This window comes from Anarhichas minor, unplaced genomic scaffold, assembly GCF_050575085.1.
Source record: "Anarhichas minor isolate MPS153535 unplaced genomic scaffold, ASM5057508v1 ptg000030l, whole genome shotgun sequence".
Lineage (NCBI taxonomy): Eukaryota > Metazoa > Chordata > Actinopteri > Perciformes > Anarhichadidae > Anarhichas > Anarhichas minor.
This window is the reverse complement of record NW_027466476.1, coordinates 1,490,151-1,502,976: the sequence shown is the minus strand read 5'-3', so window position 1 is coordinate 1,502,976 and position 12,826 is coordinate 1,490,151. Positions and strand designations below refer to the sequence as shown.

At 45.1% G+C, this 12,826-nt stretch overlaps 1 protein-coding gene across 1 annotated transcript in view; it reads right to left on the bottom strand.

Annotated features, from left to right (window-relative positions):
* Positions 1-34: 34 nt before the first annotated feature.
* bin3 (bridging integrator 3) overlaps positions 35-12,826 on the bottom strand; it is a 26,595-nt gene continuing 13,803 nt past the window's right edge. The window contains exons 6-9 of the mRNA XM_076104567.1: positions 9,516-9,556; positions 5,017-5,158; positions 3,840-3,974; positions 35-1,531 (exon numbers count right to left, since the gene is read on the bottom strand). Of these exons, the coding sequence (XP_075960682.1) occupies positions 1,385-1,531; positions 3,840-3,974; positions 5,017-5,158; positions 9,516-9,556 (465 nt within the window). The 3' untranslated portion in view covers positions 35-1,384. The remainder of the gene's footprint in view (positions 1,532-3,839; positions 3,975-5,016; positions 5,159-9,515; positions 9,557-12,826) is intronic.

Sequence of the window (12,826 nt, the reverse complement as noted above, 5' to 3'; positions counted from 1 at the left end):
TTAAACTCATCAAGGCAACAATACAACAGTACGATTGTATACATGGTTTCTATCGTCAGTTAATTTATTTCATGATACATTACGATGATGGCTGAAAAAGTCATTTCACAGATTTTGGTGTTAATACATTCAAAAAACCTAAATTAGCCCACTCTATTGTTACAGTATTAGGTGTGTAAAGAACAATCTACCAATTAGAACTTCATTTAGAAAAATCTTCATTAATACACGTGAGTAAAACATAACAGAACTCAAAGACAGTCAATCAACTAAGCATTTGTTTCAATAATTTCAAAATGTGGGAGAACAAATAATCAACTTCTTGGTGGGACACCTTTTTAAAAAATCCCCGAACATGATATTGAAACAGTGTGTGCGTCACCATGTGGTATGTTGATCATACTGAAGCAGTACCTGATAAAGGTGGAAACAAAGGAGTGCAATGACAGTAGAATTTGGTCCAAAAATCAAAAAATATTCAACCCTGGTTGAGAAGTTACAGAGAAAGGACTTTCTTTGCCAACAATGTGTGAGGCTTGCTGCTACCAGACGAACTGAACCACAATACAACAAAGGATGGATGGTGTGAATAAAAGGAAATTGTCATGATTAGTATTTTCCACAAGAGGGAGCACCAGCCTTTGTTTTTAATGAGACTTCAACAGCAACTTGTCTCTGCAGTCTTGAGAGGTCGACCTTTCAACACCGCTGCACAGGCACAATCTCACTTTAGATAGTTTTCATGTTACATCCACAGCCGGGACAATGTAGGCACTTAATGCACAGGTGATGTTGCCAAAACCATCCTGTAAACCCCCCAAAAACAAGCCCCTCACACAACATGGCACAAAGCTAAACTTAAAGAGAGAACCAGCAAAGGCCGAAATACAGACTGACATTTTCTTGCCGGTAACCTGCAATATATTACAGAACATTCAGCCTGCAGTGTTTGTGATTAAAAACAGTTTCACAGATTGTTAGTAACAATGCAGATGTGACCAATAAAAACATTCATGCTTGTAAGACATCTCTAAAACCACAAAGTGTAACCTTGTTAATTAGTTCTGATGAGAACTGTTTGATTCCTTTACAAAAAAAACACAAAACATATTGGCTTATAATGCTGCACTTGGCTGATGGCTTAGTTAATGTGGCATTTCAGCTGCTTCGAGTTGCAGAGAGTCTCTGTAGAAACAATGAAACATGGGTGTGTAGTGCGAAAGGAATGGGGGGAGGGGGGGTTATGAGGCCGCAAGGAAACAATCTGATAATCAGGTTAAGGTCATTGCTGTCCGTTTGAACTGCACGAAGGAGCCTGAAAAGACTGCAGTCCATTCAGAGAGGCATGAAAGGAGCCCTTCCCCGGTTTTCGGCGTTCCCCCCCTCAGTCGTCGGCGACAATGGACAGAGCACGCAACTCGCTGAGCTTGGCCTCGGTCTCCCTCTCCCTCTGCTCGTCAGTCAGCCCGGCCTGGTCGATCTGGTCCGTTAACTCGCTGAAGATCTTGTACATTTCGGTGAAATAGACAACCTGGGGAGCAGAAAGAAAAAAAAAAATAGTCCCGTCTGATAGAAGCTCGAGAGGGTACACGGACCTTTGCTTAGATGCCTCTCAGGAAAAACTCCCAACAAATTCATATCCAGACTCGCACAATCTAACCCTGTTCTTACTCGCACTAGTCTGACGCTGCTGGTCTCATACCTCTTCAACTCTGCTAATGAGAAGTGATTTGAAAAGGAGAAGAGGGAGCCCGCGGATATCAAACAACTCCGACAAAGCCCCAAAAACCCCAGCACTTCAGTGGGTAGTGACCCTGCTTTTCTCTCCCAATCTGAACAAGAGATAGAGAGTGTTCACTGAAAGCTTTCTTGACACTTCCCACCCCTGCTTCTTCCCCTTAGTTCATGAGTCAGGCTCCCTGGAGAGTTGCTTTGATGATTAATAGACTTTAATCACATTACAAGACTCCAGAAGAGTAGGCAGAGAATGAAAGTACTGGGAAATACAACCCCTTGAAACCCACACACACACATCTCAATATTTATTCATGCAGCGATGCATACAATACCATGCTCTTAAGAGAGCAACATTGGCTTCTCTGAAACTGCACGCGTGTCCTATTGTTGGCCGAGACAGCAGTAGGAGAAATGCTTACTGATTTACTAACCCACAACAGAGTAAGGGTTCGGTCAAGCTGGGAATAACCAGGAGTCATGCATCTTATGGAGAAATAACATTAGTCTCACTCTGTCAGACAATGTCAGAGTTTCTGAACCACCTTGTACAAGTATTTTTAAGTGCTCAGCCTGAAAGACCTTTGTATGTTTATACCAACATTTGCCACCTAAACCACACGAGTGGGCCGTAAGTATTGGGTTACTGCTGTTTGTGGGGGTAAAGCGGATATTCTTTCCCCTAAAACGTCTTGTTGAAAGGGCCATCGGAAATGTCTATTTGACCAGCGATGATAAACACTGATCTGGTGTACATTGAGTGCCCTCTGTAGCAGAGACACTCTGCTATTACAATTAGTCCAGTCACCAGGCGGAGTAAACACAGCCTGGTGACCACCTACGGTACAAAAAGGAGTCTTTGGGTAAAAGCAGAGCTTGAAATGAAATGACTTGTGTCTGGACATTTTAATATACCACAGTCTCCGCTGCTTAACATGCATACAGAGAGGTTACACTTTGACCTCTTAGCCCACTAAAATAATGAATAATGTATGTTGCATTCTGTCCAGTAGGTCCTGAAACATTGTGTGGCCACTGTTTCAGGGAAACAAAGACAATCAACTGGGAAAAGGACAAAGAAAGCAATCTTTCAAAATATCTTCTTTGTTTTTTTTTAAAGAACACACGAAGCAGAGGATGCAAAACGGTGAAAAAAACACAAAAAAATCAAGACAATGTCTCATTCATCAACATCTGTACAGGTGGACAGGTCAAGCCCAATGTAGCGCTGACAGTTTCAGGACAGGACTTGTGATAGTGAAGCTGAAGGCTCACAACAAAGGCAGCCTTGTGCCTTTTCCTGCTGCCGCTGGGAGCTGAGCAGCAACAGCGGCTGGGAGGGAAGGGAGTGGAGGATGAAACCAAGTACATGCAGGCTGGGGATGAGGTCCACTGGCCACCCACGTGTGGCTCTGTGTGTGTGTGTGTGTAAACATGTGTAAAGGCTCATTCATGTGCTTGAGCTACATGAATAAAGATAATGTAGACTGAATAAAGAAGGATAACTGATTAATAACAACCCTTGCACAATGCAAAGCCACGTAAAAATGTGATTTAACCTTAAAAAAGACCTGAGCTCAGATAGAACATTAAATATTTCCACAAATTCGATTGTTCAGTTTGCTAATTTTAAGTTCAAAGTAGAACACAGAATTCCATAATTGGCATTAGGTCGAGGATAATCTAGTTTACTGATTAGGAGTGTGCCAGTGACCGTCCCAAAGAGGAAATGACAAGGCCAGGCAGGTCTGGGGTGGGGGAGGGGGACACGGTGGCGCTAACTTGAGACGTCCAGCTGCTTTAAGAGAAGCTTCAGGTTAGAGGACGACATGCAGGGCTGCAGTGGAGCCAGACAGATGAGGCCTTGCTGGGCTAAACACAGCAGTGTGGGCCGTCACTGGGGGTTAATCTCATTACGACGGCGTGGAGGGAGACAGACTGCCAGGATCGTACACTCCCTTCCATCAGACACTTTATCCACTGTTTAATCAACAAGCTCGGAGGGCGTAACAGACACTGCGGAGTGAGTGTGTGTGTGTGTGTGTGTGTGTGTGTGCACAAGCGCCTTATTGTTTGTGCATCTCCAGAGGGGAGAGATCACTAACCTGCGCCCTGATGAGAGCCTCAAAGCTGGGCTGGAAGTAGTCGATGCGGCTGTAGTAGAACTTGGGCATCTCGTCCAGCAGCTGCTTGTTCTTGGCCTCGAAGTCCTCCCTGACCGGCCGGAGCTCCTCTCTGGCCTGGGGTGTGGAGGGGAGAGAGGAAACAAAAGAACTGCTCAACATTGATCATCGGCACTTCTAATTTTTACACAACACAGATACAAGTTAGCTTTGAGTATTTCAGCAACGGAGCCATCTTTAGTGTCTTTCTTATTGTTCAGAAAGATTTTTGCCTAATTCCCACGAAGAAGCAGTGCAAAAAAAAAAGAAGAAGAAAAGGCTGTAATCACGACCACAGTGAGGAGGAGTGGGTTATGTGGGCAGACTTGGCTGTGAGTGGACTCCAGCACCACTGATCTGTGTGTGTGTGTGTGAATGTATTAGTGGGTAGTCTACTGTAGGCATGGAGTTATGGAATGCACAATGAATATGTGTGAGAGGGTGAGAATGTTTATTAAGGGGAGGGAGGGGGGGGGGGGGGGGGGGGGGGGGTTGCTATATTAAAACCACAACATATTGTTTATCTCCTGCTCTATGGTGTGGTCTCTTCACAGTAGTTAGTTGTCTTTACACATGCCAGATGAAATGGCATACAAGTGTTTTGTCAGGATCATTTCTTTAAGTGCACAGGGACTCAAAGGGCAGCGATGTAGGGGCCTCTTCAAGGCTTTGTTCCCCTGACAGTGCTTTTCTCAATGTGTGTGGGTGGCTCGCCATGTGAGGATGTGTTAGAGGCAATAGCATAGGCAGCACTGCAGCGCTATCTGTGAATGTGTGCGCTTCTGTAGTGGCCTTATGGTGTGTGTGGTGTGTGTGTGTCTACCATTCTCAATTACGTGCCTGTAGATGTGCAGCAGCGCCTTTTTGAAAAGGCACTACTTGAGAGCCTGCTAGCTTGCGTGGGTGAAGGAGCACACATGTACAGTGTGCATGTGTGCTCAACTATTTTTGTTCATATCCAGTCAGCATTTGTGTCTTTTTTTCCCCCCCCCACTTATTGCGCCCTATTCACAATACGTGCAACATGCAAGAGCACGTGAACTCTGCCCCTCTGCAGATAGAGGGAGCACTGGAGTGGACCGACACGTGCACCGATGCAATGCTTTAAACTCAACAGTACCTGATGTAGTTTGACCATAACCGGCCCGGTTTTTTCCTTCTCTTCATACTTCTCCGCTTTGGATTGCAAGCGTTTGTAGTCCTGCAGAGCCTGCTCCCGGCGCTTCACTGCCATGTTGAGGCTGGGGAAGACGCCGCTGTACCTGTGACAAAACCAGCACACAGACAACCTTAGACATCTGGGACACAACCAATAGGGCACGAAACAAAACACACAAGCGTGCATGTGTGCAAGCAAAGAAATACCCAGACACGCACACATCAGAGTACTCAAACGGAAAAAAAAGGAAACGATCCCAGAATTTTCTGAAGTTGCTGAAATCATTAAAACAGCTTTTCTTGCTCTATGAAATGTGTAGACATGCATTCTGCATCCTATCTTAATAAAAGTCATCATGAATATAAATCCCTCTCCTCAACATCTTATTGTGGCGGGGCTCTTAAACCCCAGAGGACAGCTCTGCATTGAGCTCTAATCTATTATCTAATTACTGTAGTTCAAAATGGCATGAAACAATTCATTTTGTGACAATTATCATATTCCAAATGAAAATATATTCTTCCAACGAGAATCCTGGTCTTCAGCACTAAAAATAGGAAAACACTCATCTGTAACTTAGCAACAGGAGTCTGAGCTTCATCCTGGGACTTGTTGCACTGGTTGTGTGGCTGCTGTTAATGGGAAGCAGGAACACTGTATAGAGTCAATGTAATAATGTAATATTAAATAGAAAACAATTAACATAGCTGGAGGATAGCCAACATATAAACTACAAGATTATCATCTCTTCGCAGCTTTATTTGTTAGTTAATAATGCCTCATTTTATAAGTAAAAAAATAAAATAAAATAAAAGAATATATAACAAATGTGTCGTTAACAAATTACTTCCAAAGCAAACTCAGCAAGACGAACATTAATGAACTAATTCGGAGTCTTTCTAGACACAAACCAGTGACAGTGTTTTTAGAAAGAAGGCCAAACAGGTGTCTGCTACATGTGAGGCAGTCATAAAAACACTCGTAATGAAGAGTGAGATGCAGCTCTTTTGAATGACTCATTTAAAGCATTTCATCAACTGTGTAGGCACACTACTACAACAGTTTGTTATGCGAGCCTCGGCTGCCCATAGCGCTATTAGCAACACAATGTGTGGGCTTCATGACTTACGTTCCTCTCCGTGCCAACCCTTGCCCTGCTCTGCACAGATCCTGCACAGATTGTGGTCGTGTCTGAATGTGCACCTTACCAGAGGGTGAGGGGGGGTACGAGACGTAGAAAGTGAAGCTCAGTCTCAGACAAGCAAGGATTGTTTCCTACAGGAAGTTAGGCAAGGAGTGGTCTCGTAGCGTTTGAGTGACATCACGGAGCTCGGCTCAGCCCAGCCCTGCAACCCACGCTCAACCGCTATTTATAAAATACCACTTTGGCCCAGTTTATGGCAGGAGTGGATGCCGATCCTCAAGTCTACTATCTGCTCCAGTGTACACGTGCTTGACGTGCCAAGGGATTATGCAACTGCCCTCGAGGCAATGACTGCTCTCCAACACTATTGGCTGATGACAACGCAGCGGCAAACCAGCTTTCAGATGACACAAAAGGGCTGATCGCATTCTCACCGGCGCACTTCACCTGACAGGCACGGAGCAATTTCCTCATGACACATCATGATGGCAACACTGCCAGCAACTACTATGTTTCAGTACACTAAGAGACTTAAGGGCCACTGGAGGAGGAGGAAGAGCTAGACACAGAGCCAACAGCTTGTTAACCCACTCCTGTCCTATCCATGCTGGATGCGGATGTCTCACTTACATTCAGGGCTCTCTTGTGTCCAGACGTTACAGTGACTCAGCTGTGTCAAAGGCTCCCACACGAGAATACGCAGCAGCAGCCCTGGTTGAAGGTGACTGTGTATTTGTAATGATAGCTACTGGACATTTCCCTCGATGTCCTGAGAGTAGCTGGACGACTAGCAGTCAGCCGGCTAGGTCTGCATCTGCGGTCGGCCTCGTCTGGACGAGGTCTTGGGACCTCACCACTGTACATGTGACAGGTCAGGGTGTGGTGAAACAAGCTGGACAGAAATAGCATCTGGACCAGAGAGTTTGTTTATGAGCAGCTAGCCAATCCACAGACAGGCCAGTCGACCCACCGGCCAAGCCCAAGTCTGGTCTAGACACCCTCAGTCTAGGAGGCTGGCTGATCCCTTTCGACGACCAGCATCACATAACTCACTACTGCAGAAAACACAATGTTTATGTGCAAATTACCACTTCCAAAGTGTCACAACTTCAGAAGAAGACTGAGGAATGTCTGACAAGGTTACATCCTCGGGATGTTAAGATATGCTTGCTGTGAATGTAAAATAACTACCACCTGTCGTGTAAATGGTGCAAGAGCAGCGGGCCATGGGAACCTGTGAGTGAGTGACGTACATGCCAGCAGAACCTCCTTTGTCTCAGAAGGAGAGTTTGATCTGCCGCAACTTGCCTTCTGCTTTGTTGATCAAAACTCAGGCAGCCTGGAAACACGAGACACCAGATAAGATGTGGGAAACAGATATATAACGTCATAGCAAACAAACACCATGGGTACCAAATGGAAATGTAATCACTGCACCCCCCCCCCCCCCCCAAAAAAAATATCATCAGCCCCACAGCAAAGGACAATTGGCCTCATAACCTGCACCAGGGGCCTTCCTCTGAGTCACAGGGGAGGAATCATGTGGCTCGTCTAGTCACAGCTCGACCCGGGGCAGAGGTCTCCAAACAGGCTTGACTTCTGTCGCACCCAAAAGACTAACGGAGCAGAAAGGGCTAGGTTAGGAGGCCTGGATAACACAAATGCCTCAATGCCCACGCACTCCTCCCCCCCCCCCCTTACATAAACACAGTGATGTCATCGAGTGACCCCGCTGAGTAGACAAAACTCACATCTGAGCCTGAGAGAGAGGAAGAGACACAGAGGGAGAGGTTGAGGCCTCTTTTTCATTTTGTTTACTGCACATTTTATCACAGCAAGTACTAAGAATGCCAACATTTCAAATGGCAATAACACACTGACACAAGCACATATCTAACACACACACACACACACAACCCATTCATCTTCCATTAACATTAACGTTCTCCTTTTCAACTCTTCTCTAATTCTCTTCATGATGACACAGAATCACCAATAGAGTATTTTGAGACTAAGTAAACAACGACAAAATATTCATTAGTGACGGACTAATGGAATCTTAATGGAAGCTTTAAAGTATAGTAGCTTTTGTGTCTCTGTTTTCAATAGAAGACACTTAGTAATAAAACTAATAATTAATAGTGCAGTGTTTTTAAGGAGGGAAAAAAAAAAAGTTAATGTAGAGGCTTCAAAACACATTTATGAACCTACTTCCTCTGCTCTATTTCAGAATCATGTAAATTCCTAACTTTACGGTCTAAAATACCATATTTGTGAGACAGCACCCCCTCCAAACTCTGGGTTGGTGTGTGTTTATGCGTGTGTCTTTGTGTGAGAGTGTGTGCACTGTCCTGAGACAGCTCCCCTCCTCAACCAATCCACGGCTCTGGGCCCAGCTTCCTGGGCCCAGAGCCATATTCTGAGCCTGCCCACACGTCCGCCTTCCGCCCACCAGGAAGAGGAAATTAGAACCATTCCATCCTGTCATTGCTCCGCCACCAGAGCACACAAGGAGGACGGGGCTTAACACACGCACACACGCACGCACACACACACACACACACACTAACCCAACCTATTTGTTTAACAGGGGAATCTCTTGACATTGGTTATTTGAAAAAAAGAAGAACTAACAAGCTTCTTGGGTTCAACATAAACCTGCAATAGAAACATAACGCACGTGTTCTCATAAGCAGCATATGTATAATCAATCTCCTGGGAGGAGCCAAGAGGAGGAAGCAAAACCTTAACAAGCGCTCCGGAAGAAGGGTGGGATAGTCCAACCACTCCCTTCAGTACCTCTGCTTTGCATGTGTGTGTACAGTGTGTGTGTGTGTGTGTGTGTGTGTGTGTAAAAAGTGAGGCTTAAGGAATGGAATAGCGTTCACCGCCTTCTCAAAAGGGGGCGAATATTAGGAATGAGAACCAAATAAACCTTCTTCCAGACGCACGGCCATCACAGCAGCACTACTCACTCCCTCGTTCGTTTTTACAATCCGTACTAGACTCCAGGCCTTCCTGTGGTCCAGCACTACCAGTGTAAAGAGCTGCGTCAGCAATACACATGTTACAAGGCACTGAATCTGCCCAGCGTGTCATATGGATTTACCACACCAGGAACATTGAGCCACAAAAACTGAACTATTACAACTTTACAATACTTTCCTGTGATTTTAGAATGCATCTAAATTCACTGTGTGAAAAAAAAACTCCAAACAAATGATAAACTTGCTAAACTACTATTTCCCCCCTGGTCTGAGTCATTTAACGTCAACCCTTAATATATAGAGTACAAGAAATGAAGACGGACGCTTACTTTTTCAGAGGGTCAATAACCGTCTTCTGGATCTGGAGGACCTGTAATAAAAAAGAACAATTGTTAACACAAGTACAGAGCACCTCTATAGAGACGTTACACATTGTCAAATTAAATTACATCAAAACTTAAGTCGGAACAAAATAGCATTAGCTGCAAAGTAATGCCACAAACATCAACAATTGTGCATATTTCAAACGGAGCACTCAAGAAAGGAGGGGAGGGGGGGCTTGCAAAGAAACTTTCGTGACGTTGACTCTTTTATTGTACACAAGCCCCGAGGAGAAACCCTCTGAATATTCATTGAGCTTGCGATACAAAAGGATGGAACTGTCAGGGGACGGACATGAAAGCAAAGCCCAACTGATTTCAAATCCTGTGGAGGGTGGGCTGCCTTACAAGATGAAAGTTCTTTGCAAACAAACATTTTAACAATAACAGTTTATATATTTTTCTGCATTCTCCGTCTGGTTGCCAGAACTGACAAGGGAGGGGAAAGAGGGGAGGTGTTAAATGGAAGTAAATGAACATCTCATCATGAGGCCTCCAGCCCCGGCACCAAGTCTCATCGACAGAAGTTGCCGCACAATTAATAAAAGTTTCCAAGCGTCATTTACATTTACAGATAAAAAAAACGACCGTTACTGCTGGAGTTAAATCAGGCGATGGAGTCAAGCGAACGCTACGAACGGTGAAGGAGAATTTAAAAAACAGCGAGATGTGAAGTGACAGCTGCGTGCTAACAGAGAGCCGCTCCACTAATCATATGTTCACTCGCTATTGGAAGGACAGTCAATCACACTGCAGCAAGGAAGCAAGATCGCAGCTGTGCACTGGAAGAAATGCCCCGACCATCGCTGAGAACATGCAGCAACGCTCACTGCTTCACACGGGCACATTTTCCCGAGCACAAAATGGTTGATTGTGGTTCGAGGGGAAAACAGAGAACCAATAACAAATAAGTACATGGGAATTCACATTTTCTTTGTTTTACATATTCACACCATCTCCCCCCCCTTCCCTGACTCGAGCTGCGCCGCTGCTTCTAAGGTGAGAGCATGCAGCGAGGAGGGAGAACAACAGCGGCAGATTTGCTTAAGCATGCTGGTGCCCTCTACCCTCTGCCCCTACCCACAGTGAGGGGGGCGGGGGGGGGGGGGGGGGGGGGGCAGAGCTATTCCTTGGAGGCCCCTGCAGAGCCTGAGGCCGGCGCTCAAGCAGCAGTCTCCATCAGTGAGTCACGGGGCAGAGGCCATCCCGGCACACAGGCCTCCCAAAAATACACACAGATCGCAGAGGAAATCAATATCCCTCCAAACGGAGCATCCTCTGCTGCGCCGCTGCCATCTACACTGGGGCTCAGCTTCGACAGCAGTGTGCCGGCGGGGCTGTGCGCCCTCCTCAGCCCCAGAAATAAAACACACAGACCTGGGCCACTGCTGCCTTCATTATCGCTGCACGTTTTATCTGCTGGCTCTCTCTCACTTGCGGGCCCCGCGGCGGAAACATCTCGACTCGACGCGGAGAAGAGCAAAGGGTGGATGCTTTTGTGTCTGTTTCGCAGGAGCAATAGGGTTTGCTGCCGGTGCCGTCAGAATCAACAGTCGGCTTGAAGGGAGAAGCTGGAGTAGTGGTGAGCCGTGCTGGATTTTAAACACCTAGCAAACCTGGGGTGATATTCACACATAGCAGGCCGACCAAAAAAAAATAAAGTTCTCACAATCACTATTTAGCCTTCAGCTCACTTTCAGCCACACAGCCCTTTCCCTAAACCCGGAACGGAACATTGTGTTAAGGATTTTTATTTAGTAAGACTGAAAGAAGTGCAGAGAAATTCAGGTGTGACCTGGCTGTCAAAAATCCACTCCGGATTAAAGAGCGATAAAAAAAACAACAACAACAACGTAGAAGCACGTCAATAACGTTGGAGAGTATTGTCCTCCACCAGTGAAAAACTGTGCTGGAATCAAAGTGCCGAGCGGAATCAATGTCAAACACGTCCCAGCCAAACAAGAAAACTACACAACATGGAGCCAAAACTGTACACTACAAAGACACGTTATGCCTGGTGCTACCAGAGACTGCTTAAAATGTGAAAATACAAAATCACATGAGCTGACTGAGAGACTTGATGATGGCAGATATAAAGGTTACAGTTTTAGACTATCTTCAAACTTTGGTCTGCAAATGATGTGGAGAGGAAGAGGTGGATTTAGAGTACCCAGCATCCTTCAGCCAATGATAGTCAAGTGTGTGTAGGAACACTGGTGAAACATTTTCTCCAGTTCCTAATTCGAAAATGGAAAAAATGGAAAACAATATATATATATTGATATAGTACGAAAATCTGAAGAATGTAAAAGTTGCTCTATACTGACAACGGTGAAACTGGCAGGATTGCTCTCCTGGGCGCTCAACCAAGCAAAGTCCTGGAACATACGCACCCCGGGTCACAAACCCACACGCTCCATCCAACACACATTCTACTTTGTCTAGTCACTCAACATGGCTGGTGTAAAACGTGATGAGCTGTGAGCAAAGCCATGTCTGAAAGCCTGCTGTGTTACAGCTGGAGAAGAAAGGAGGACACTGAAAGTGACAGCACTGCTGCAGCATCGCTGCTTATAATCCACTTAACACGTTGTGCATATTATATATTCAATACAATCATTTTCACTTTCTTTGTCACATTTATAAAAGTAGACGGTACATTAGAAACCTAGTATTCCACTTACTAACTCATCACATTCATTTTGAAATACGTGTTCAATCTCAGACTCGTGAAAGTTCTCGATGTGCTTTTCCAGAGATACTACAGTGGAATAAAAATAATTCCCCATGTATTCATTTTCTCCACCATGTTATTATCATTGTTGTGTAGTTATGAAATCATTCTGATACACAACTAAATGTGAAACTAAAGAGGATATTTTTTAAGGCAACAAATGTAAAAAAAAAAAAGCCCAAAACACCAAACAGCAGGTCAATGAGTCAAAAAAACACAGATGGAAAAAAAAAGTCACTCTGTATACGCCTTAGTGTGATCTCCTGTATTCTCTCCTCTTTAACAGTCTACCCTTCACAGTGTAGCGCCTCGAGGATGCACACATGCCGTGCCACTGTGATTCACTTCATAACTACCTGTGGCGATGATTCTAATCACAAAACCTGACGTGCACCTGGCAAATAATCTGAAGAGGCCTGATAGCCAAAGAAGAGATCTTCGCAAAGTACAGCTGTGAGACGGCGAGCTCTGGGAAAGAAATGTCTGCTTGTGAGCGGTTGCCCCTTAGGACAGAATAAAGCAAACA